Below are 26,844 nucleotides of genomic sequence, written 5' to 3' on the forward strand. Positions count from 1 at the left end.
AAAGTTCCCCTGGCGCAACAAATCAAATAAATTCAAGTATCTCAAAAATGTGAATGTCAGGTTTTCATTTATGATGGTAAATCTTTCTGTTTTGCAACCACTGCTCGGATGAAACGAGGCAGCTGAAGATATTGCTTTGGACATTCTCACTGTCTGGAACAACAAATATTTGTCAGAAAACTTTTAAAAGACTAGCGTCATCTGCTTTTTCTGTGGTGGAAAATGTGCCTGCGAGCCAGCTTCTGCTCCGAGGTCTTCTACTTTGAGTTTGTTGGCTCGGTGATCGGAATAGATCGAACACAGTTGTAGGTATATGATTCAGGAATGAGGAAATTCTCACAAAAAGTTTCTGGTGTGTAAAATAGTCAGTGTGTGGTGACAATAAGAAGGAAGTACCTTGCTCACAGTCTCATGAGAGGAAGTAGAAAAGTGCTACAAACCAAGGGTAACAGGACTCAGCAAAGAAGTGCATCTATTGTCAGGCTGTTCTCTGTGCAGTCAGGCTTCATTTGTGCTGACTGAACGTCAGCGCTCGCATTCACTGTCAGAGAGCCGGACAATGGGCCTCCAGAGGCTTCGCGTGGATGTTGTGTGTGTGTGTTTGAGAGAGTGTGACAGAGTGAGGCTGTGAGTAATCCAGTAATGCCAAACTGGTCTGTCACAAGACTGCAGTTATGGGAATAAGTGACTCTAAGCTTTGCCATGTGGAGGAATGTGTGTGTATGTGAAGATCTGTGTGTAAGGAAGTGGAGGATGTGGACACACAGGTTTAAGAGCGGTGACAGGAAGTAATTGTATGCACGCGTCATTGCGGCTGACAACAACCGGGAAAGATAACTCACTGTAATCCTGATTTTTGCGTTTTTCAGCTTTGGATGTTTTTGTCTGGCTCGGCTCAGGCTAACACACTCTATATTCTGAAACTTGTTAATGGAGTTGAATTCTTTAGATGATATTAATAATAATGACTCAGTTGCATTTTCTTTTTAGATTTATCTTCTTTTTGCTGCAGCCTTTTCCCTCCAAGAAAACAAGTCGTTGATATCCTCATCATCAACATCCTCACAGACTCTTAGCAGAGGTGGAGGACATCCTGTTTATGGGAAATGCTGTAGCCGTGTGACCTCTGTTCATTGGACAGGCACATATTGAAAATCAGTATCACATGCTCTGATCTGACATGAAAGGCTTTGGGAGTGAAAGTGAATGTTTGTCTTTCCAGCATTTACTTTAGACAGAGAAGACATTAACGCCCAGACTTTTATTAATAAAATGAACGTTGCATGTGTTTAAGCATTGTATGACATGATTACTAATTACTCTACTGCTTAGTTACAAAAAACCATGAAAATACCGTCCTGTGAAACACTAAGAACATCCTTATTGCTTCGATAGGAATTAAAAGCCATGTGCTGCTGTTCAAATGCATTTGAATAAGTGATCATCAACTAGGTGACCACCTATGGAGAACTCAAGTGTGTGTTAACACAATGCTACCAGGGGTGAACATCGCAGAAGTGTCACCTGAAGGTCAGACCTTGGGGTCAGATTAATGTTCAGTGTGTTTGACCAGCTGTCAAGCACAGTGGTGGACGGGTACAGGATATGCAAACCCTCCAGTCATTGAGTCAACCATGAACTCTTCTTTATCTTCTATATAGTCAAATGTGAGGCCATCTGTCCAACAGCTAAGGTGGCATGCTTCAAGTCAAGTCAAAATTTATTTCTATAGCACATTTAAAAGACTAGCGTACATCAAAGTGCTTCACAATAAAACCGCAATGGGGGCAGAACAAGGAACAAATAGTACAGTTACAATTAAAATTACCTTACATGGTGTAGTGCAGGCCGAATGAAAGTCAAACTTCTTTGCTTCAAAAGCTAAGTTGAACAGGTGTGTTTTTAAGCGTGATTTGAACGATAGATTTGATTCCGATGTACGGATATCAACTGTGTGATTATTCCAGAGTCTAGGAGCGGCAATGGCAAAAGCATAGTCACCTCTGGTTTTTAAACAAGACCTTGGTTGCATTAGGAGCAGCTGGCTGGAGGATTTTAGTGCTCTCTTTGTGTTGTACAGATCAAGGAGATCAGTTAGGTAGCTAGGGGCCAGGTTATTTAGAATTTTAAAAGTGAGCAGAAGGATTTTGAAATCAATGCGATATTTGACGGACAGCCAGTGTAAGTTAGCGAGGATAGGGGTGATGTGCTCATGCCTTCTAGTGCCGGTTAAGAGGCGTGCTGCTGCATTTTTGGACTAATTGTAGGCGCTTGACTTTTATCCTTAGCACAATAAAGTGTTCTTAAGCTTAAGGGGGTTTCAGATATTTCTGAAGTGACTATTTCATTCTGACCCCTGGACAGAGTTGTGAAATAAGGACAGAGTGTATAAAGCAAGGGAAAATATAATTTTGCACCACTCTTCTGCTTCTCATTTCACAATAATTTTACAAGCACTAGCTCTGTTTCCCCATTCCTCCCTCCTCTGTACATCAGACTGTTCTGAACACCCACTAAGCAGCGGGTGCTTCAGTGCATTGTTTTGTATTATCTGTGAAGAGAAAAGGTCAGAGGTCTGGTGACAGGGGACACACACAGCAGTGTTGAGCATTCAAGCACTTCAGGGTAAAACACATAGCTGCCGTAAGGCTTTTAAACATTACCAACTAACACACGCAAACACAGTAGTGTACATTGTGCAGGTGTTTCCTGTTCAGATATGATGAATCACGCTCTCTTCCTCTTTTCAGATGGATTTCCTTTTTCTCTGGGTTACCTCCATATCCCCCAGGACAAAATTGCAGTCGCGCATGAATGGAGTCATAAAAAAAGACAAACAGGAGAGTTAGCTTTTTCCAGGATTTCCATCTCCAAACATAATGATTATCTAAACAATGACCCTGAATTAAAAAAAAAAAGACATTTTCTATTTTTGTTTAATCCCTTTATAGCATTTCATGAAGCTGCTAGTAGCTGCTAGAAGCTGCTCTCTCTCCTTTCACATATATACCAAATAGAAGCTGTAGGCTAAAGAATGCCTGCTGTGGGTTTTTGCGTAGGTTGGCTTATGCAGTGTCTCCAGCCTAAGTGTTTTATTTTCACCAGTCAGTCTATGGGCACTCGTGTCTGTGTACGCATGTTTCTGAATGAATATGCGTGAGGGTTTTTTTCCCTGCAGGACACATAATCTTTAAAATCAGAGGAGGAGGCTGCAGCGCCTGCCCGCAGAATCAATATCTTTTTAAGTGGGTCTACATTAACACTGCATTAGCCTACTTAACAAATGGCAATGTGTTGGCTGTGACAAACTTTTTTTTATTCCAGTGTCTTTAATTTGGTAGTGAGCCACCATAACTCTCTTATTTCACTTCAAACGTTGTTGCTAACTAGGTTTGCTAGCTCAGTGGCTGACGTTAGGCTAGGTGCGATCATGACTGAATGATCACAGCTGATGAAGCCAGGAATTCTACTTTTCTGTTTCTATCCAAATACATCTACTTCACATGGAATTAAAGCTCCATTTGCAGGGCTAAGCTGAGTGATTTGACAAATTATGCAATGTTAACAACTGAATCTACGATAGAATATCATTGCATATAAATAACACGGTGCTTTCTCCGTTATGATAAAGTCAAATGATTTTAACTGCTGCCATTTCATTCAGTTTCTATGGCTCTTGTGCAATGAGGAAACTTTTTCTTATTTTTATATTGCATAGATTATCCAAATTAAGCTCTGATAAGAATTTACCCAGGAAACCACAGCGTTATCTCCAAGGTCAAATTTGGTTGGAGTATGACAGCAAAAACTGATGTTGATGAAAAGGTTCAGGCGGACAGACCAAGAAATATTGATCTATCGATGATTGATTAACAAGTAATTTGGTCATTAAATTGTCATTAGAAGACAGCCACACTATGTCTTCTCCATATACACGGACTGGCGTTACATTCATCTTTTACTGTTTACTATAAACCACTACAATAATTCCATCTATCCATTTATATTTTATCTACATGGAACTGCTGTCTCATTTGTTTGCTGTTGAACTTAACAGAAAATTCAATACCCTGAGATGGGCATCAAAAAACAAGGCAAGCGCAGGGCTGAAATAAGTTCAGAACTACATTTTTCCATATTTATTGTATCACAAAAGGGTTAAATGTTTAAAGCACTATATTTAGTTCACTTTTACTTATATAGTACTAAAATCACAACAGCAGCCACCTCAAGGCACTTTATATTATAAGGTAAAGACCCAACAATAATACAGAGAAAACCCCACAATAGTCAAATAACCCCCTTTGCAAGCACTTGGGGAAACTTGGGGAAAAACAAAACACTTCTGCTTGTCACCAGACAATAATGCACTTAGTGGAGACATCTTGTATCACATGTTGGTAGTCACATGATTAAATTACATATACAGTAAAAGATGGATGGAGGTAGTGTGATGTCAGTGATTGGTTTTAGAAGTCCCTTTTTGATTAGTGTTTTCATTTCCCCAAAAAAGTGAGGGATGCTGTGAGACCACATACGAACTTGCTTTTAGCCAAGGAGAATTTTTAATGACAATAATTATTCCACATCCATTTATGGCCAAAAATGAGTGATCGAGACTGTAAATTCAGCAGGAAAGTGTTTACAGAGGTCAAAACAAAAAGGCGTTTTCCCATCGTCACCTGGTGGTTTTCAGAAAGCAGGTTTAAGACACTTGTGTGTTTTAGTGTTTTGTTTTGACTATGATCTATGACAAATGGGAAAAAAAATAACCACTCTAATGCTGTAACATGTGCATTGGTTGTGTATTGTACCACGAAGAACATTTGCAAGTGCTTAGGAAAAGAGAAAGTACAAAAGATAAGTTAAGTGAAAAAGCAAAATGAAAGAAAGATTTAAGAAACACAGGGAAAGAAAATATTTAAGATGTCTTTGAACATTTCTTCTCTGCCATCAGAGGGCATTATTATAAAGCTGTGCTTGCTCTGTAGTTCAGCTGAATAAGAAACAGACAGCAGAGCAGGAAGTCTGAGGTTTAACAGCTGCTCCTGAGTTGAATGTCTTATTTATAAAAGGATAATATGAAACAAGTCGATGGACGTTCAAGGAATATGTTGAGCTGACAGTGCACTTACCATAGACAGTATAAAAGATGGATCTAGCCACCATGATGCTACCCACTAGTTTTGGACTTGACATTTTGAAGCTTTAAAGTTACGTAGATGAAAGATGGCTGTGCTAACGTATCAGCTGAACTGTACTCAAACTACAGGGGTGCCTCACTGAAGCACAAACTCCTTGGATGGTTTGTACAACACAGAAGGACGTGATATTAGTTGATAATCAAGAATTCAAAATAGCACACAGTGAAGAGGTTCAGTTTAATAACTAAAAGTTATTAAAGTTACAGGCATGAAAAATTTAAATTTTTGTGAATATTTGATATGGAAAAAAACTTTATACACCTTGAGTTCCTATAAATATAAATGCATATATATATTTAACTTTTGCTGTCTGGAGAACAGTTTTTGTTCAGTACTTCACTTTTTAATTAGCCACTTCCTGTTTAAAGAGAAGCACACAAGCCGCACGCCACTTTTTAATTGGCCTCTAAGCAATGGGGATCCAGAGTCTTTTCTCTGCTGAGTGCTAGATAGTGTTTTATAGTTGGAAAACCAAGACAGAAATCTTCACCACCATTTTCAGTCCCCATCCTATTTCATTTCAAAAATGTCTCTTTTTTTGCCTCAGATAAGCTTCAGCTGTTGTCGAGGAAACATCTTCTCATGTTGATATTTTTGGATCTCAGAGGCTCATTAAGGCTTTCACGCCAAACCAGGCAACGCACACCCAGATTGTGTCTGAGAGGTTGGACTGAGTCAGTGTACCCGGGCCCGTCTGCTTCGCTGAGCTGCGTTCGCCACAGGCCAAAGCTTATGAAACAGTGTCATGATGAATGTGGTGGGGAGATGTGAACCATTGCGTCTAGTTTCCCAGGATCGCTGTGGTTACTGCATCTCCCCGTTTGCCGTCTCCTTGTCTCCTTGATTTTTTTGTCAGTCGGCGTATTGGTCTGCTCGCCTCTCTTCGGCTTATCTGATTAGTTTTGCGTGCTGTCTTGTGATTTGTTATGAGAGTGAAAGTCACAGGGAAAGAGGGGGGGTAGTGTTCTGTTTGTGTCTGCGCAAGTGCAGGTACACAGTCAGGGTCACCAGGTCGCACCACATATTCGATCTGGCAAACTTTAAGCCCGTCTGCCCTTCTTGATGCTACCACAGTAAGAAAGATGTCTCCTTCACCTTAGTATGAAACTGGTAATATTTCAATGTGTCAGCCTATGGAGCCATCTACGTGACAGGCAAAAAGTGAAAAAGCGTCATAGTATTATATTTAAATGGCTTTTATTTACTTAGGCAGATTCCAGTTTCTTGTGACACTGCATCTGTCAGTACATTACGTTAACCATTCAATGTTCAAAGCAGAATAGTGAAGAGTTGCAAACCTTGTACCACAAATTGCAGGATATAGCACCCAAAATGCATACACTGAAGGTGGATAGATTTAACAAAAGGCAAGGTGTCCGTAAGCAGTTGCCATAAGTCCATAAGCAAAGAGACAGATATCCAAAAGGCAACTTATTAAATCCCAGAGAGCACTGAGGAAACATGGGGAGACACACAGGGAGGATTCACAGCCACTGTGAGAAAGACTGAAGGGAAGAGAGCACTTTATCCACAAGGGTTTGAGTGCAGGAGAGTAACGGTATGCAGCTGAACCTAATTTGGGCAACAGGACAGAGGAGGAAGTAAAACTAAATGCAAGAGGCGAGTGACAAATAACTACTAAAGTAAACCAGGAAATAGATAACAGCTAAAACCAGGAAATGAAGAGACGTGAATGAACTTAAGAGGGGGGAGGACTGAGGCAGTGAACGCATAGAATACTAGTGAACAAATGAAAGTCAACAATAAACAATAAATACAACTTAGCAACTAGAAACCATGAAACATCTACAAGTTGTGTGTAAAAAAAAAAAGAGAGTGTTTTTGTTCAGTATTTTTTGTTTCCAAACTTTAAGACTTGTTCAAAAATCTAATATAATTCAAGCACATTTTTCTGTTGAGCACCACAGCGGTAAATCATGTCTCGTGACGATGTTTCATCCCATAATTTATCCCTAGCAAATGCCCAAGTGACTGTACATGACATCACGGTCTGTTTAAGCTGTTTGTCTTTCCGTTTGAGTGAAGCGACAGTCTGGAATACGTAAAAACACAAAGCTATAATAAATTTGATATTTACACTGAATCACAAGCGTTTTTACTTGAGCCAGACTAGGTTGCATCATATTAAGCAAAATTATTGTTGACAAATGGGATTGCTTTTTCTTTTTTGGCTGTTAAAATCTGTAATTATGTTTTTTTTTAAAGCTGGCATTTAGACAAAGATGCTTTAATACTGTCATTTATTAAATCCTGGCTGGTCTTATTTTTATCGTATATGTCTCTGTAACCTACATTTCTCTAACCTGTGCTCCTCTCTCTATAGGAGATAAAGAAGGAGGGGAAGAGGGATGGAGGACAGGCAAGCACAATCAGACCTGACCTCGCCAACGGCAGTGCTAGCCCCGTGCTGGACTCCACCGTACGACCAGGCAGGAAAGGTACTCGGCTCTGTCTCCTACATTCATACACTGTGGTCATTCAGTAGCTTTAAGGCTTCAGGCCTAAATATAGATCCTGTTAATGTGAGGAAAGATTTGGGTCAAGCACTGCTGAGCATGTATACACATACTAGACAGTCACTATATGCTCCAGGGTAGTATGTGTGCATCTATATTGGAGTCACTGGATAGGTAATTAGCCTATTAGTGTCATGGATGGATTACTTTGTTTGGCAATCAATTAAATTTTTAGTGACTTGCAAATTAGACTAAAGGAGCAAATTTATGGCAAAGGAAAATTAAAACATGCATTCAGAAATTGTTATGCTCTGGAGTTCCATTCATAAGATAGAGCCAAAAGATGCAGGATAAAGGGAGGCAGGTAAACGTTTTGACAGAATTACATGAACGAATGAACAAAAGGCGCTGGTGTGCACAAGCAGGATTATCCAAACAGAATTCCAAACAAGGCCAGGTGTCAGGGGAAAAAATCCAAATTCAGGCAATTTGTCCAGGCACAAGAAAACTGACAGAGGACACACAGACAGGCAAGGAAGGTGGTGGATAAACTCAACAAACTAACAAACAACAAGGAGATCAGGAGGGCTGTAAATACAGAAAACTAAGTGAACACAGGTGAAGCTAATGAGAGTGAAGCTGGCAATACTGAGTGTAAGAAAATAACAAAGAGGGGAAGTAAGACAGCAGGGATACACAGGGATACTCTTACTTCCCGTCCTATTTTAAAGAATTATATAATTGTTGAAAATAAGACGGGAAGTAAGAGTAAGCATCACACAAAAACCACAGTGATAATGGTGATAACCAAAAACTAAAGGACGCTATTGTAAGAAATGACCACAAGAAAACAGTATGAGCAAAAAAAGAATCTCAAACTCACGCTGAGTCAAAACAGCTTAAAAATGACAAAGTAGAGACAAAGAGATATAAAAGATCTTAAAAAGTTGCCAAACAACTGCAACAAGACAATGAGGGAAGGAGAAGAAGAAGATGTGAAGCATAAACATAATTGCATACACAGCACGACCATACAATTTCAGTCTGGGTGTTTTCGTCCTATTAAGGAGGAGTGTGATACAAATAGCAGCTTTTAAACATTTTTTTTTTCAGGTTAACAATTGGCGTTACTCCAAGAACCAGTATTAAGTTTAATACATGGTTGTACACATTCGATTAATATGCTCCTCTTGTTTTGCTTGGATTCCACATCTCTTCTTTATAATCACTATCTATTGAACCAGCCTCTGTAAATACTACATATGCTACACATCGAAATATAAGGTGAAGAAGACTGACACCTTGTGGACAAAAGAGAAGGCGCAGGGTCATGTCTTAATGCCCCAGCTGCTGTAGGATGAGTCAAGAGTAATGAGCAGGGTAATGAGTGTAAGACAAACAACTGCAAGGCCAGTATGAAGTGCTTGGTGTCAGTAATGGTTAAGCTGCCCTCTAGCTAAAAGGTCAAAGGTCGCCATCAAAGGCTTCAGCCATGATGGCTTTTAATCAGTCTGTAACACCTGCTTAGTCTCTGTAAAGCACTGATTACAGATAAGCGTGTGAGCTCATTATGTTACATGTAAGTCTTAGATATGTCTACATATAAACTGTGTGTGTATGTTCTCTTTCTGTTTATGTGGTTGTGGTGGCTGTGTGTATGTGTGCTGTGCAGGAGAGCAGATCCGTAAACGAAGATGTAAGGCTGCGTTTAGCTACGTTCCTCAACACGAAGATGAGCTGGAGCTGAAAATAGGAGATGTGATTGAGATCATAGCAGAGGTGAGAACTACATCATGAGCCTACAATGTAAAACCAGAAAAAAGGATGCAAAATAGCATAAAAATAACATTTTAGGTTATAGACGACAATCTCACATTAAGGTCCACATAGCAGTTCTGGAGCTTTCGGGCTTTCTCAGAAGAATGAGCTTCCCAGTTATAATAATGGGTAATGAGTGCGGCAACGGACTGGCAACCTTTTTATGCTGTAGCCAAACATTTGCCATAAGACACCAAGGAAAACTCCAGGCTTCCACCCTGAATTAGACATTTATGAGTACTTGGTAGCCATTTCTTCACGGTTTAAAAACTGAAAGAAAGAAATCGTGTGTGTGTCCCCGTCCCTTTTGAAAAAGAGTAAGAAAATTTAGCAAAATATATCTACTCAAGTAAAGTCAAATTTTTAAATTGCCATGTTAAAAAATGAAATGCGGGAAGAAAATACAAGTAACTGAAGTTTTATTTCATCAAATGTGTAACAAGAAAGAAAAATTTGATAAAATAAAATGTTTAAATAGTATGTATTTTTAAAAAATATTTAAATTTTACTTTTAAACGTGTACATTTATATATTTATGTTCTTTTGAATAATTAAGATGTTGAAATTCTCATGTTTTCTTTATATATTAGTTATTTATTCTTTGGTGATCACCACAACGCTGCCCTATATTTCCGAAAAAGCTTTTTTTAGGCTTTGTTTGTAAAGAACATTGTTTTTTTCCACTAATTATATTTAAAGGAGTAAATCTATGTATATCTGAGTGTATAAACGTGTGCATGTTGTCCATGTTGTGTAACTGTGTATGTTCAGGTAGAGGAGGGCTGGTGGGAGGGAGTTCTTAATGGGAAGACTGGAATGTTTCCCTCCAACTTCACCAAAGAGATCCTCACTGATTCAGAGACGCCCTCTTTGGATTCGCAGGAGGAGAACCGCAGTGGACGCACAAGTGAGTTACAGCTAATCAGAGGGTGGGGACATATCTAAATTTAAAAAATCCATCACTGCTTCTGATTACAAGATTTATTTGTTTATTTTCAAATCTTCTAATTATTTCATGAAATCAGCCCTTTTTGCATTGCTGCAACAAACTAAGATGTGTTGTGCATTATTTGTGTGTATGTAGATAAGGACAGCCCAAGCAGTGAAAGCGACGGTGGGGACAGTCGGTCAGAAACAGGGTCAGAAATCCCTCCCAAGAAGGTAAATACAGTCAAATACTTGTGCATTGAGTGCTACCTCATCACACTACATGCTTCCTTGGGGGGGTGACCTCCCCTATAAAGTCAGCCATGAAATTAAAAGTAGGCAGGACGGTCACATTTGTTTTTTCAAAGCCTGCTGTCTTTGGGGGTCAGGGGAATACAAAGTGCAGATTCTGAATCTTTACAAAGACTGCATGACAAAATCTGTACTTCCCATAATCCTATGCGCATCCTCTAACTGCTCAGAGACTGCTGGTCGGCATGAGAGGCATCTAAATAATATAGGATGGTTATAGTGATTTAGTTGGATAGTGCATAAAGCTAATTATTAGCACTCCACAGCTAGTTTGTCCATAAATTTGTAGGTTGAGTTAAAATTAATAGCAACCATTTTAATTAAACATAAATTATATCTCAAGCTAATTTTTAGTGAATGAATTTATCTTCTTCCCATTTTTTTTATTTCAGCATATTAACTATGGCTCAAGGGAAAGATAAAAGAAGGGTAAAGATGGGAATATGTTACAACTTTCTGGTAATTTAAACACTAAAAAAATGGTATCATGTTCAAAGCAAAGTGGTAAACTACTCAACTCAAGTTACAGTCAGAACAATAACCATAAAAAAAGAAAAGGATCCCATGAAAAGCTGGAAACTCTCCTAGGCATTCCAAATGTTGTTTACTCGCTGTGGTTTATACCACACGGAGACACTGCAATTGAATTAATATGAGCTTCATGTAAGGTCATATTAAGGTATAACATCAGTCAGCAGCACAAACCGATCTAGTGTTCCTAGCACCTGGCCTTATTTTGGCAACAGAAATGTCTGGAACAGAGGAAGCATACAGACAGACATAACAGACGAGGATTATGATGCAGGGGTGGTAACTCTGAGTACATTCTGAGTCATAGATGGAGAAATGAAACTTTACAGGGTCAATGGATGAGCACAAAGGAAGCTGTTGTTGTTTTTCTTTCCTATTTATGATTTTGGTTGGACTGCTCCTTTAAAAGATAATGCTGTTTTTCATTATACCTCTTTAAACCCCCTAGGGTCAGCTCAGAGGATTTGGCTTTGGTAATATCTTTAAAGACCAGCCCATCAAGCTCAGGCCTCGCTCAATGGACGTGGACTCGGAGGTGGACAAGGTGAGTCACACACACCCAGCTGTGTTTGTGTCACTTATGTTCACTTCCTGGAGACACACAGTAACAATAAACCAAGTAATCAGTCTAAAATTAAATGACTAGCACTATGGGGTCTGTTTTGTCCCCATAAGGCAATTTAGTAAACAGGTCCCCACAATGGAAGTAATACAAGTATACACATTCTGCTTTATACACTCTATTTTATAGACTTTTTAAAAAATTATCATCAACAGCAATGAGGAAAGGAAGTCACAGCCTTTGGGCCGCCCCTTACTCAGCTTCAGTTTTACAGCACAGGAAGTGGTTTTATGTTAACACACATGCACACACACACATGCACACACACACATCCTGTAGGGAATTGACAAGCAAAGCAGAAGTGAGAGCGCAGCAGGGCAGACAGAGAGAGCAGGAGAGGGGAAGGGAGTTGATACAGCTTTTCACTGACGTCTACATATTCACGTCTATTCTCCTGCTGCGTGAGCTGATGTAGCAAAGCCTCGTGCGAGTTTAACTGGAGACACAGAAAAAGACGGTAGGGACGGGTTTTGTCCGCGTATTTTTGGAGGGTTATTCATTTTGCATATTCTTCTCTTCTTCATTGGAAATTAAACAGCGTAACAACATAAGGCCAGGTGAGGCAGGAGTTTTAAGCAATGTATGTTTTTGCTTTTCACACTGTTGTCAGCGAGTTTTGTAAATATTTCTCAGGGAAACACAGAAAAAGAGATAACGGCCACCAAGAAGACATTTCTGGGGCTTTAAATGCTACAGAATTGATGCTTGACATGTTGGGATGACAGTGGAAGGGTTATGGATATAGACTTAAAGGGCTAGTTCACCAACAAAGCAGCCTAAAAGATGATGGTTTTATGTGTGTTTTATGCTAAAGAAGTGTTTGGGATACCAAAACGGGGGAAATATAAGCAATAAAAATATGATTTTTTATTTTGGCTCCTGTTTTAAACCACAAATATTTAAAACTGGACATAAAATAGTCCAGTTTGTAGACAGCTTTTTGAACTGAAAGCCAAGGTAACGTCACCCAACTTTTTTTGGCTTAATAGTTTCCATTGAAGGATATGGTCTTGGGTTTGTCTGTCAATTTATTGTAAATTTTAAAACATTTTAAAAGTGAGATGTCTAAACGTCAATCTTGGTGAACAGGGCTGGTAATTAAAGTGAACTTTAATGGCAGTATTAGTAAGAAAATGCTGGCAATCAAGAAATGTAAAAGTCTTTATTAAAGAAAAACAGAAAATGTTAACTTGCACGCCAAGAACAGTCAGCAGCTAAAAATTACAGACGCAAACAGCCTGAAAGTGAAATGCTGCTTAAACATTCATTAGGATGAAGGTAGAAATAAAGAACATTAACTATGTCGATGAAGGTGTGTTTAAAGAGCGTAAAACGGTCATTAAAACCAGCACACTGGTCATCAAAGCCTCCTATTTAGCAGCAGACTGTGTGTGTGTGTGTGTGTGTGAAGGATGTTTGTCAGCCTGCCCTGTTAGTGGGAGGCCGTTATGCTGCTTTATGGTGAGACTCGTCTCCTCACTCAGTAATGAGGCTCCAGAGGAAGCGTCAGGAGTATCCATCTGGGTGAGTCACACGAGGCCGTGTAACTTTTCAACTGAACGGTCGGTTGTTTGTACATGTGTGTGTGTGTGTGTGTGTCTGCGACTGAGTGGTGTGGCTTGCTGCACAGACGCAGAGTGACCACATGCGAGTTTAACGCAGGTGTTTATAATTTGGATTATTGCCATTGCAGCAAATGGAAACGCTTTTCTTAGTGTTTGTTCAGCGGTTCCTCTTTTTTTTTTCATTGCGGTGACTCAAAGTCACTCAGGCTTGACATCAACTGTCACCTGAAAAAAAGTCATTGGATGTGAAATAGAAACCAGCGGGAACCTTCTGATGCGAAAGAGAGACAGCAGAGACTTGGTGCATTTAAGTATGCAGTATGGTCAAGACGAGCAACTGAAGTTCAAACTGACCGTGAGAATGAGGAAGAAAGGTGATTTAAGTGACTTTGAACGTGACATGGTTAAATAACTGGGAATCCCCTGGGTTTTTTCCAAACTAGCATCTCTAGAGTTTACGGAGAATGGTCTGAGAAAACATGCAGTGAGGGTCAGTTCTCTGGGTGAAAATGCCTTGTTGGTGTCAGAGGAGAATGTCCAAACTACTTCAAACTGATGGAAAGGCAGAAGTGCACATTGAATGTTGAAGCAGATAGGCTACAGGAACAGCAGACCACAACGGGTGCCACTCCTGTCAGCCAAGAACTAGAAATTGAAGCCATTTTTTATTCTCCAAATTGGACAATAGAAAATTGGAAAACTGTTGTCTGATGTGACCAGTCTTGATTTCTGCTGCAACATTTGGTTGTTAGGGTCAGAACTAAGCCTAAACAACACGAAAGGATGGATCCATCCTGCTTTGTATCAACAGTTCAGACTGTTGGTGGTGTAATGGTGCGGGGGGGATATTTCCTTACCATAATTTGATCCTCTTAGTACCAGCTAAGCATCATTTAAAACACCACAGCCCCCTTGAGTACTTTTGCTAACCATATCCTTTCTATGACCACAGTGAACTCATTGTCACTGTGGTCATAGGGCCTCCACAGTCACCAGATCTCAGTCCAATAGAGCACCTTTGGGATGTGCTGCCAACAATCTGGAGCAACTATGTGATTCTCTGAGGAGTGTTTCCAGCCACTTGTTGAATCTATGAGATGAAGTATTAAGGCAGTTCTGAAGGCAAAACGGGGTCCAGCCCAGTACTAGTAATGTGTGTTTGACAATGACCTGACAAAGTGGCCAGTGAGTGTATGTATGTGAGTGTAGGATAACATCTTAACATCAAACTTCATCAACTCACACACTGGTTGGAGTCACTGAGCAGCTGAAATATATTTGAATGGGCCAAAGTATCAGTTGGGGGTTTTGGCCAAAAAGTGAATCAGCTGTAGAACAATGGAGGACACAACATAATTAATTTCCAGTTTGTCAGTAACCCCCCCCCCCCCCCCACAAAAAAAAAAAAACAGTTCCTGTGCACAGGTTTTCTTAGTGAGATGGTGAGACAGAAAAATAAAGGAGTTTTTGCTGTCCTGTAGCAACACTCCAAATCAAATGTATTTGGCTGGTTTTTGGGTAGATCAATAGTTTGTGGCTCTGAACTCTGAATCTGATATGGATACGATGATGACATGATGATATTTTAAATCCAAGAGTGCAAACATCAGCTTTGGCCAGGTTAACTGCAACTTGACTGGTTGGCTTACAATTTTTGCAGCTGCACAGCTGTAATTGTAAGTGTTTCTCTGCAAGAAAGCAAATAGAATTGCTCCTTATATTAAATAAAAAGTTAACTTAAGTGGCTAGAAGTTTGTTAAAACCACAACCCCAGCTATAAGGTCCACTTCCTCTCCTTGTTGGTGATGTTGACTTTGTTTTCATTGTTGAGTCACTTCAAAAGCCTGTTTCATGTGACACGAAAGGACTTTTAGAAGTAAGTTGTAAATAGACTGGTGCTTATATAGCGTTCTTCTACTCTACTTGATCACTTAAGGCAATTTATGCAGCGCGTCTCATTCACACTCAGATAAAGGCATTAAGAACATCTCACCTAAGGATACTTTAGGATGCAGGCTAGAGCGGCCAGCGATTGAACCACCAACTTTCTAATTAGTAAATGACCTGTTCTACCTCCTGTACCACAGCCATTAAAAAAAATGACAGCAGCTAGTATTCCCAGTACTAACCAGACCTTGCTTGGTGTCTGAGATCAGATAGGACTGACTGTACCCAGCAGTCATCTTGGCATCTTGCTTCTGTACAGTTTATTCCAAAAAAACATACATAATTTGAAGCCAAATGGCTGAATCAATGAAGAGATGAACACCTTCATTTCAGTGGTCACTGTGACATAAACGTTGCATGTTTAGGATCAGTTTTCAAATCTGAAACATTTACATCAGCAGTAAAGTTCCCCTTTTGTTTAAATTAGTTTTAAAAGTCTTCACATCAGCCTAATTTGAAGGTGAATGCATGTTTGAAATTAAGATCATGGAGCAAATTTCTCTAAAACCTGTTCAGACACAACCTGGTAAGGCTAAAATGTAACCTGGGTTTAAATATAAAAGTTTAGTAGCCATCTATGTAACACCTGGACATTGTTTGAGAATTGCAAATAGTGTCTTTGGTTTAACATCTGATTTGTTCGCGCAGCGGCTCTGAGCAGACAGCCACTCAGCATCCGTCTCGTTGTTTGTAAAATAACCTACTGTTTCCATCAGCTAGGGCAGTGTGGTGGTGAGGCCCTGCAGCCTCAGAAAAAAAAGTGACGGGGTTTAAATTTGCAGAGGTGTTGAGGAGAAAGAGTGCACTTTCACTTTTCAAGCAGAGGTAAAGAAGACGTGACCTTGTTTTCCTATAGGCATCTTTTGAATGATGTGAGAAGACGGCGTTTCACCTGATGGTTTTTTTTTTTTAAACAAACCATTACATTGTTTACACCTCTCGCAAAGATCTCTTCAAAGTCTTTTCACACCATACCAAGCCGGTGAAGATCTGCTTTACAGTGATGAGGTGATAAAATAGCACCCTGCACCGTACATGCAGCTTCAAGGGTTATGTGAGGATGAATCAGCATGTATTCATTGTGTGCACACTCTATGTATGAGGTGGTATGGTTTGATATTTGTTGAAGGTCACGATAATATTCTCATGCTGCTACTTCTACAGGACTGTGTGCTTTTGTGTGTTCACAGTTATGTTTTTGCAGTAGGAAACCATATATGGCATAAAGGATTTCAGTTCTGCTTGTTCGAAGAGTAGTATCGCACAAAACCTCTCTGTCATGTTGTAATGGTCTCTCTTTGCTTGTGGCTCCACATGGGTCTCATTAGGGAGGGTAGAAGACAGAAAAGGGGAGGGTTTGGAGAGGAGAGGAGGTGGCACAGCGGTGTTGGTTTCTCCCGACCGAACAGAAGAAAGCAGTGTGTGTGTTTTCTCCCAGACTGAGTGCTGTTTGTGTGTGGGTATGTGTGTGTGTGTGTGTGTGTATTTTTCCTGAGGAAGAGCAACCACTGGTTCCACAAACATGAATGAGGGATCCACTCCAGCTGGGAAACAACGGCTGCTTTAACGGCACCCGCACACTGTAGCTGTAGCGTGTGCGTGTTCAACATGATCAGCAAGTCAGCCTGTTGTGCTGAATCTGAGCTCATCCTCTCTAATTATCTGCTTAGACTGGAAAAGTACCGGCTATGTTAGTCTTGCTTTTTACCCTTACAGTTGATTTTTTTTCCCCCATCATTATGTTTGGCTAGTGTTCCTATTTTCCTGTTATGTGTGGTTCATTTACTACCAATTTGAGTGAAATTCTGTGAAATGTTTCACCAGTGCTGACTGCCACTGCTGTCACGGTGTACTGTTCTCCATTCTCGAGCCTATTTTTGATTGATTTGTCCTCATCATTGAATTCAGTTCAATGACAAGCAAAGATGCTATACTCAAGTGCAATTAGGACAATCTGAGTGTGTTACTTGAATACTGTGAGGCCCTGAAAAAGATTCAGAAATGTCAAGTCATGTTAAGTTATTTATAAAGAAACTTCACAATGTTTGATTTATAGATTTATGTTTGCATTTAAATAAAGGCACAAACATACAATACTGTGCAAAAGCCTCAAGACAGCCATCATTTCTTTATGTGTTGCTTCCAAAGAGCCAGAGTTTTCTTCTAAACAAATTTCCCACGTGTGGGACTAATAAAGGTTATCTTATCTTATCTTATCTTATCTTAACTCTTCTAATGTGGGCTTACACTGTGCGATTTGTGGCTCATTTTGAGCCGATTTTTCAGTTTCAGAGTTTCGCCTTCATCCTGTGTCGTGCATCGTGTAGTATATGTGGGATAACGAGAAGCGATTAACACCTCACGTCCAGCTCCCGTTCATCAATCGCTTGGTTGTAAGAAAATCAAACCTGTTTGTGTCAACGCAGGGTGTCAACGCAGCCTCTCACACTGTGCACACGCAAACACATAAATGTCGGTGAAAAAGACGGAGCAGCACGGCAGTTCAGCGTGTGATCTAGACACAAGCAATGGAGGCACAACTTGTAGAACTTTGGAAAGCTCATCCGAGCCTTTTCGATGTGGCCTCACAAAATTATCACGACCACAACAATCGTGAAAATAATTGGATGGACAATCCTGCTCAATCACAGCTGCCTGATCAACGTTTTTCATTAGCAATTTAGCAAAGTTGATGGTGGTGGTGTGAGTCTGTGTGAGTAAAAGACAGGGATGGAGAGCGAGCGACAGATTTTCTGTTATAACCTTCATGTTATGGACGCACAGTGTGAGCACTCAGGTGCATCGTGACCTACGAACTTCTAACCCCTGCGAGTCAATCGTGCAGTTTGAGCAGATGCTCGATAACGTGACTGAAAAACTGTATGCTCAGCTTAAAGTGGTGTTTCTTTGGACATTGGCTGCCTCTTAGCGCATTTTCAGTACTTATACCAGGCCATTTTCAGAGCGATCTTTGTTTTGTTTATTAAGACACTTAACACTGATCTATGAATCATTCATGCATAAGCAATTCATGCCAAAGATAAGAGACTGACTGGTTTTTCACCAAAAAGGTGATTCTCAAAGAAATATTAGCAAGAAATGTGGTATGTCTCACAAGCTGTGTCCTTAAAAGCATGTCCTTAAAAGAAACTTAGGAAAGTGGACAAGTGATGACTAAGACCTGTCTGCAGCAGATGAACAGTATTTCAAAAGTCATGTCCTTAAGAAACAGAAAAAAATCTTGTAAAGCCAGAGCTAGCACACAGGACTTAATAATACATCCAGCCCTTCAAATGATTCATCTACTGTTCACTGAAAACCCACTGAAAATGTCTCAGTTGAAGGGTTTCTATCAAGAAGGCTTTCTCAAGGAAGGAAAATAAGGACAAAAGGCTGAGGTATGCCAGATTACACAAGAATTGGGCTGACAATCAGTGGCAACAGGTCCGATGGAGGGATGAATCCAAATTAAATTGTCATCGGTATGTACAGTGGAGGTCAGGGAAAAGGTAAAACACCCATCTCGGGAAAAAAAAGTGGAAGCTCTGGTATGGTTTGGTGCCGAACACAGAGAGAACCAGCAGCCTCTCCAGAGCCAGGACATCAACATTAATGAAGCAGTGTGGGATCGACAGAGAACAGAACAAAAAGCAGCCAACATCCAAAGAGCTTTGAATGTCCTTAACCTCTTAAGACCCGAACTCTTCCACAGCATGCATTTTTAATTTCTCTTTGATGTTTGGGCATATTGGGGCCCGATGAATGCAAAAACAAAGAATTACCAGATTTATTTATTTTTTTACCTTATTTTTGTTTTTAAGAAAAATAAGAACCACATATGAGGATATTCGTTTAAAATTCTGATAGAACAGTAGCAGTATAATGTCCTCGTAAGTGGGTATCAGGCCTTTGTAGAGCAAAATTGAGTATTTTTGCACAGTACAAATTGATAAATAAAAGATGAAAACATGATGACTCAAACCAGGAAGTGCCTAACAAAAACTATGTTAAAACATAGATGAGAATGTGAAAGAGTCTGAAACTTAAGATGTTCCAACGTCTCTTCCCCCACTCAGGCCAGCGACGGGAAAGCAGCGAGCGTTGCAGTTGAAAGCATGAAGACTGAGCCTGACAGCAAAAGCAAAGGTGAGAAGTTGCATCTTAACTGTCGTGTAGGCGAATCTAGCAAAAACACTGTGCTAATGACAAATCGACGCACATGTCACTTTCAGCTCATCACATTCTGGTGTTTGGTCAGGAATCCTTATTCGTCATATTTTAACAAAGGGAAACCCCTTTAACAACGATTTCAACCATGAAGAAGAACAGAAGCCTGCTAAAGGAGCAGAGTTGCATGTAACATGTTCCAAAGTAGCACATTACAGTAAATCACATGACTCAGAAATGTAGTGGATTACTGTACATGTGTACTCACCTTCATGTTACAGTTGTTACATGTGTAACTTGTCCCTAAGTTACCAGATAGAAAAAAAATCCCCAAATTTGCCCTTTTTCTGCACTCTCGAAATGCAATCATCTGGCCTTATTTCATGTGGCAGGAAGTGAAAAATTGTGGTTTAGTGGTTTACAGGTTTTGAAGATCTTATTTAAAAGAAGAATATTTGCTTAAACACTAACTGCATGCAGGCTAGAAGCAGCAAGCATCACAAAAGACTAAAACAAAGCATACCAAACAGAAGGTTTCCCAACCAAGCAGCCAAATTTTTAACAGGTAACAAAATGACAAGCAGTCCAAAATGTGCCTTACTTAGGCAACATGACATGTAATTTAATCACAAGACCTAAGACAAGGGTTCGAGGTCTGTCTGCGACCGCCTTTTTATATTTACCTTCATATTTGATCCCTTTTCTCTTGCCGTTTGAGTAAGTTTAGATAAATTAGACGGTCAGGACTCAGTACTAAAACCTGTTGGTTACTTTAAAGAGAAAAATCATAGTGCGGGTTTAAGGAAACCGTTCCACAATGGTAAACTGTCTCTCAGCTTTCTCAGCATTCCCCTGGTTCCTGCACATTAAACAATGATGCTGAGAACGGCTCGTAAAATCTCAAATACATGTGCAAACCAAACAGGATCCCTCCATGTGTTCCATTCGGTCAACTAAAACTGTTTGCTATCATTTCCTACACTTTTTGCAGGTTTCCTTTCATTCTAATAAAGCGTTGTTTCTTATTATCATAGTGTCTAATGTTGTTACACTGTTTTGAAAGTGCTTCCTCGTTTGGGCTTTTGTCCAAGCATGTCCGTTTATACAAGAGAACAAACTATTTTTTTCAGAGTGAATGCATCTGTCCATTATTAGATCACTGATAGGGATTATTATTGTTTATTGTAAAACCTATGGATAAAAGACTTTAAAAGATCATTAAAAAAAAAGACAAAACAAATAAAGGGATTATTTGGAACTTTTTTATATTTCCAATTATAAATTACATATTTTGCTCGATGTAAACTGTGTTGATGACGTTCTTGCATAATGAAAACACATTCTTCTATTTATGTAGGTCAAATCCAGTTTGCCTTCTTTGTCTAAACCCACTTGTTTCTGACTTTTTCGGTGGTTTTGTTCTATTAAACTGACTTGACTCTTTTTGACTGGCTGTCAGGGCGGGAGCAGTGTAAAGTCCTCTTTCCATACGAAGCACAAAATGAAGATGAGCTGACGATCAAAGACGGGGACATCATAAATATCATCACTAAGGTGAGCGAAGCATTGTGCGATTTCGTATTCGCATCTGCATTCACTTCCAGGCATCTGCAAATTCAAATAAATACTTAAAAATGATTTTGTCCAGGATTGTGCCGATGCAGGCTGGTGGATGGGGGAGATCGGGGGAAGGCAAGGTGTCTTCCCAGACAACTTTGTCAAGCTGCTAGAAGTTGAGAAAGAGGTGATTTTGTCATGACTCGCAAAACTTTCCAGGTTATAGTGATGTTTGAAATCTGCAGATGTGGTTTTGTGATGCTTCTGCATCTGTATGCGTTTCCAGAGACCAAAGAAACCGCCTCCTCCAAGTGCACCGTCGGCAAAACACACCACAGGTAACAGCTCTCATCTTCCTGCTTGTTTTTGTGGTCTGAGACTATAAAAAAATAATAAAGGGGGGAAAATAGTAAAAATAAAGAAAGACAAAAAAACCTTTGAACTCTGACTGCAGAGAAAAAGTCAGAGGTCAGGAAGGCTCCTCCTGAGCGGCCTGAACATCTTCCCCAGAGAGACCAGGATCGAGGTAAAATCTGACCTGCTTTGACTAGTGCTCGGCTGCACTATCTCACTTATTTGCTCGGCTAATTACTAACATCCTTCATACTAATAATAATCATATAACACCCTGCTGGGCTTCTTTACATAAAAAAGACAGATTCTTTTCTAGGTCAAGTTTCTGCAGATATCACTTACGGGAATTGCCCCGCTATTTTTTTGAGCAAAATAGCAGAGCTTTGATTGAAGAGGTGCATCAGTATCAGTCTGTGTGCAACAGGAAACTATGGGTTTTTATGTGGTTTTAAGCATAAGAAAGACTGGCATTGACTGTGCTGCTGGTGTGAGACGGATGTCTCCAGATGTCTGCACAGTGGCCGCGATGTCATTGTATCAGAGCAGCACGAAATGATGTCTTTCTTTTATATATATGCGATATACTGAGATTGCAGTGGGGTTAAAAACATACAATCAGAGATAAAAAGTGTCATCAGCCTTATGTGTTACTTTGTACCACTGTCAAACTGATTTCCATAACTCTGTCATACATTTAAATAAAGTAGCAAAGTTTCTATGATTGGAGTTTGCCTTTGCTAAAAAAAAACCCCAAACAATTAAGTACGTAAGTTCTATGATTTTGTGGCTGACAGTTTTTAAGGTGTTGCTTGTTGTTACATCAGTCAAAAGCAATCGTGCTGGTACACTTTTCCGTGTGGCTTCTTTGCACAGCAGTACATGCTGAGTAGGAGGGTGCTACTGCAGCTAAGTGCTTTTAAGAAGTCTCCAAAAGCATGAAAGGTTTTACCATGCACAGCTAAAAGTCAGTTTTTGAGACAGTTTTTGCTTTGTTGTCGTTATTTAAAAGATTTAATCCTTTTATCGGATTAGTAATAGACACACTATTATTAAGACTGATGCAACTGTTGTTTCTGGGCTTTTTTTTTAATAGTTACAGACTCTCAGCTTGCCTCCATACACTTGCATTGAGTGCAATTTACACTTCAAATGCAGCTACAGGTTAAGTTCTTTACTTCCACCTGCAGCAACAAACATGAACTGTCCCGCTGAAGCATTCAACAGTTTCTTCCACAACATTTAGAGTCCAAATCTGGTTTATAGACCAGTAGATGAAGTTTGTATTATGTGGAACATGAAATAGTTAGAACTGGTGACTGTTTATTTAAGTCAGTTTTAAAGAATTGGGGAAAGGATGAAAGTTGTACCTGTTTACTTTTACAATCTTTTACTGCATACGCTCTGGATATTGTATTTAGTCCTTTGTCCTTTGTAGACCTGGCATTAACTGCAGGTCACTCTAAAAAATGAGATTTTTAATCTAGACTCATAATAAGGATAGTAAGTATCCTGATTGGTTGTAGGTGTGGCCACCTTTGTAAGGGGAGTAGGGGGAAATAAATACCATCCATCCATCCATCCATCTTCATCCGCTTATCCGAGGTCGGGTCGCGGGGGTAGCAGCCTAAGCAAAGAGGTCCAGACCTCCCTCTCCCCAGCCACCTCCTCCAGCTTGTCCGGGGGAATACCAAGGCGTTCCCAGGCCAGCCGAGAGATATAATCTCTCCAGCGTGTCCTGGGTCTGCCCCGGGGCCTCCTCCCGGTGGGACATGCCTGGAACACCTCGCCCAGGAGGCGCCCAGGGGGCATCCTTGCCAGATGCCCGAACCACCTCAGCTGGCTCCTTTCGATGTGGAGCAGCAGCTGCTCTACTCTAAGCCCCTCCCGGATGGCCGAACTTCTCACCCTATCTCTAAGGGAGAGGCCAGCCACCCTTCGGAGGAAGCTCATTTCCGCCGCTTGTATCCGCGATCTCGTTCTTTCGGTCACTACCCACAGCTCGTGGCCATAGGTGAGGGTAGGGACGTAGATCGACCGGTAAATTGAGAGCTTCGCTTTTACACTCAGCTCCCTCTTCACCACGACGGACCGGTGCAGCGTCCGCATTACTGCAGCCGCAGCCCCAATCCGTCTGTCGATCTCCAGCTCCCTTCTCCCATCACTCGCGAACAAGACCCCGAGATACTTGAACTCCTCCACTTGGGGCAGGAACTCATCCCCGACCCGGAGTGGGCACTCCACCCTTTTCCGGCTGAGAACCATGGCCTCAGATTTGGAGGTGCTGATCCTCATTCCCGCTGCGTTACACTCGGCTGCGAACCGCTCCAGTGCGAGCTGGAGGCCCTCACCCGATGAAGCCAACAGAACCACATCATCCGCAAAAATCAGAGATGAGATTCTGAGGCCACCAAAGCGAAAGCCCTCCGCCACTTGGCTGCGCCTAGAAATCCTGTCCATAAAAATTATGAACAGAACCGGAGACAAAGGGCAGCCCTGGCGGAGCCCATCACCCACCGGGAACGAGTCCGACTTATTGCCGGCAATGCGAACCAAGCTCTTGCAACGGTTGTATAGGGATTGAATGGCCCGTAGCAATGGGCCAGACACCCCATACTCGCGCAACACCTCCCACAGGACGCCCCGAGGGACACGGTCGAATGCCTTCTCCAGGTCCACAAAACACATGTAGACTGGTTGGGCAAACTCCCATGCACCCTCAAGTATCCTCGAGAGGACAAAGAGCTGGTCCAGTGTTCCGCGACCAGGACGAAAACCGCATTGTTCCTAAACAAATAAATACATTCTTGATAAAAAAAAAAAAAGATCCAGAAGCAGGCTGGAGGATAAAGTGACTCTGCTGTAAGGAAAAATGGATGTAGAAAAGAAATGGCAGCAACTTAATACTTCTCTTAATCATACTACCAACATGAGCACTCAGAGAACACAAATCCCCCCAAAGGGCAAGAGCTAAACTTTGGTGTTTTGTGATGATCTTATTACACTGTGCTCGCGTCAGCTTGTTATTAAATAAATAAAAAGTGTGATGTACAGCTCTTTTCACATCTATTTTTATGCTGTATTACTCAAAAGGATTTCTTGAATTGTTTTTTTTTCATGGTCAGCTATGACCTTGGGTCAAGGTCAGATGCATAGCCAATCCAGGTGTTTCACTGTACACACTGGTCTTGGATGAAATCACACCAGTTATTTTATGCAACAGTGATGGAGGATTTTCTTGAATTGTAACATAATAAATGGTTCTTGTTTGGCTCATTTTTAGTAGAAGCTTAAATACTTGACAAATACCGCTGCCACCACCTCGATGCCTGATCTTTTTTAATCCTTTCTGTCCTCTGTTGCCCTGTCTGTGTGTTTCCTTTTATTTCCTGCGGCCCTCATCATCCTTTAACCTTTACAGCTGAATTATTCCTCTTCAAAGGTCAAAATTTGTTCATTTTTGCTGAGGCAGCCATGTTTACCTTCCCCTTGTCTAATGATGCACGTGTTTGAGTCATGCTTGTCCCTCTGCATGCATATCCAGCTCTGATCTGCTTGTGTGTTCTCATTATGTTGTATGATTTTTGTGTGTATGTTTGTTTTGTGCGTAGGTGAAGAGGTGAAACTCGGAGACCTCTCTAAGCCCACCCTCCCATCTCTCCTTCCCAAAAAACCCCTCCTTCCAAAGTCAAGCGCCTCCTCTTCCTCCCAACCCCCGCGGCGTCCCGAGAGACCGCCCACACTAGCGTCAGTACACACACAAACACACTCAGATACAGAAAACGCCCTGATTTGTACATGCCTGAGCATAATGAGCCTAATATTTACGTATGGTTTACTTGCTCAGGTGTGATAGCCCCAAATCTGAGGGCGGGGCTTCGACACCAGATTCTGCCCCTGACAGGTCACGTGACACCGGTGAGTTAGACTGACAGAAGCATCGAGCAGTGATGCAGTGTCAGAGCGGGCTCAGAATTTTTGCTCTGCCGGAGTCTCTAATATGTTTCTGCATTTCTGGTGTGTGTCTGCACAGATATGGATCTGGACGCAATTGTCTCTTCTACAGAGAAGCTGAGTCATCCAACGGCATCGCGACCACGAGTCACGGACCGCCGACCCCGCTCACAGATCATCACACCAGTGAGTCAGTCTGTAGTCGGCCTTTCAGAAATGACTTTATATGAAGAAAGAAAGACAACATATTTCTACAGACCTCAAACCAAAATACATTCGCCCCCTGCTGGCTGACTGTAGATTAAGCTTTGAACGCTAACCACTCTTTTCTGTTATTACCAATACTTTAGTGTCAATCAGCCTAAAAAAAAATAAATGAAATAAATAAAAATGACAATTATAAAAACCTTTATGTTTGCAGTATGGTCATGTTTTACCAAAAAGTCGAGGCTTACACTGATGTCTTAGAAATTCTGACATCGCTCTATGTAGCATAAGATGGTGCTACTCTTTATTCAAGTTTTTATTTTATTTCTTTTCTTTCCAACCAAGTGTGGTTTCTTTTTGGAAGGTTTTCAGTCAGAAACATCAGCCATTGTTCTGCATTACAGGGGATTTATACTTGCTGTTAAATCCACACTGTAGGTACCTTGTAACCATAAACCCCCCTAAATAAGTCTAAATCAGCACTTAGTAGCTTAAACATTGCTACAGTGCTACATTGACTCACTGCACCATCTTTTGGTATAAATTTGTATTACACATAAATATGGCCTAGCCCTGTTTTAACTTCTGTTGATACGCCTTCAACATAACACACAAACTCAGGAAGTTTTAGCAGATGTTTCTTCACATTCTTCTGATAGCTTTAGGCACTGAAATTAAATTCTTTTTCTTTTCCCACCCTCACAGCTTTTAGTAATAAATGTAATTCAGGGAACTCAATGAAACATAGCTTTGTTTTCATGCAGTCACAAATGTTTTAATCAAATTATTTGCATTTTTATCACTTCTGTTTGCAGCATTTCATCAAGACTTTGTTACTTCAATTTCACCCAAATCAAGGCTTTTGATAGCCAACACCCCTCACCACAGATTTGTTTGTGACCTTTAAAGATGCTGTCAGGCAAATAAGCTTAACTTCAGAATAGACCTAGATGTGTCACGACTGAGCAGCCGGTGTGTTTCAGATGCGAACCCAAATTCAGACACAGGAGAACAGAGCTTTAATTCCAACATTTGGCTAATTGCAGGTGGCAAAACCTGAAACTAAGAAAACAAAGAAGACTGTGAACACTGTAACTGAAAGACTATGAAACTCAGTGAAAGAAAACTATGAAAAACCATGAATACTGAGTAACTATGAAACACAGTGAAAACAAAAACCTATGACACTCTATGACTGAGAGATA

General features: G+C 40.6%; 1 protein-coding gene across 3 annotated transcripts in view; it reads left to right on the plus strand.

The window, feature by feature from the left end:
• The window catches only part of sh3kbp1 (SH3-domain kinase binding protein 1), a 46,182-nt gene that overhangs the window by 12,853 nt on the left and 6,485 nt on the right, over positions 1 to 26,844 (plus strand). Inside the window, exons 3-15 of one of the 3 annotated variants that reach the window (XM_026180110.1) lie at positions 7,549 to 7,663; positions 9,354 to 9,460; positions 10,271 to 10,406; positions 10,584 to 10,660; positions 11,718 to 11,813; positions 19,480 to 19,549; positions 21,030 to 21,124; positions 21,219 to 21,314; positions 21,414 to 21,465; positions 21,582 to 21,653; positions 25,090 to 25,225; positions 25,326 to 25,396; positions 25,512 to 25,618. In XM_026180110.1, coding sequence (XP_026035895.1) covers positions 7,549 to 7,663; positions 9,354 to 9,460; positions 10,271 to 10,406; positions 10,584 to 10,660; positions 11,718 to 11,813; positions 19,480 to 19,549; positions 21,030 to 21,124; positions 21,219 to 21,314; positions 21,414 to 21,465; positions 21,582 to 21,653; positions 25,090 to 25,225; positions 25,326 to 25,396; positions 25,512 to 25,618 — 1,230 coding nt within the window. The remainder of the gene's footprint in view (positions 1 to 7,548; positions 7,664 to 9,353; positions 9,461 to 10,270; positions 10,407 to 10,583; positions 10,661 to 11,717; positions 11,814 to 19,479; positions 19,550 to 21,029; positions 21,125 to 21,218; positions 21,315 to 21,413; positions 21,466 to 21,581; positions 21,654 to 25,089; positions 25,226 to 25,325; positions 25,397 to 25,511; positions 25,619 to 26,844) is intronic. The other 2 variants (XM_026180111.1, XM_026180112.1) reach the window with 2 other exon arrangements.

The sequence above is a fragment of the Astatotilapia calliptera genome, chromosome 9, assembly GCF_900246225.1.
Source record: "Astatotilapia calliptera chromosome 9, fAstCal1.2, whole genome shotgun sequence".
Taxonomy (NCBI): Eukaryota; Metazoa; Chordata; class Actinopteri; order Cichliformes; family Cichlidae; genus Astatotilapia; species Astatotilapia calliptera.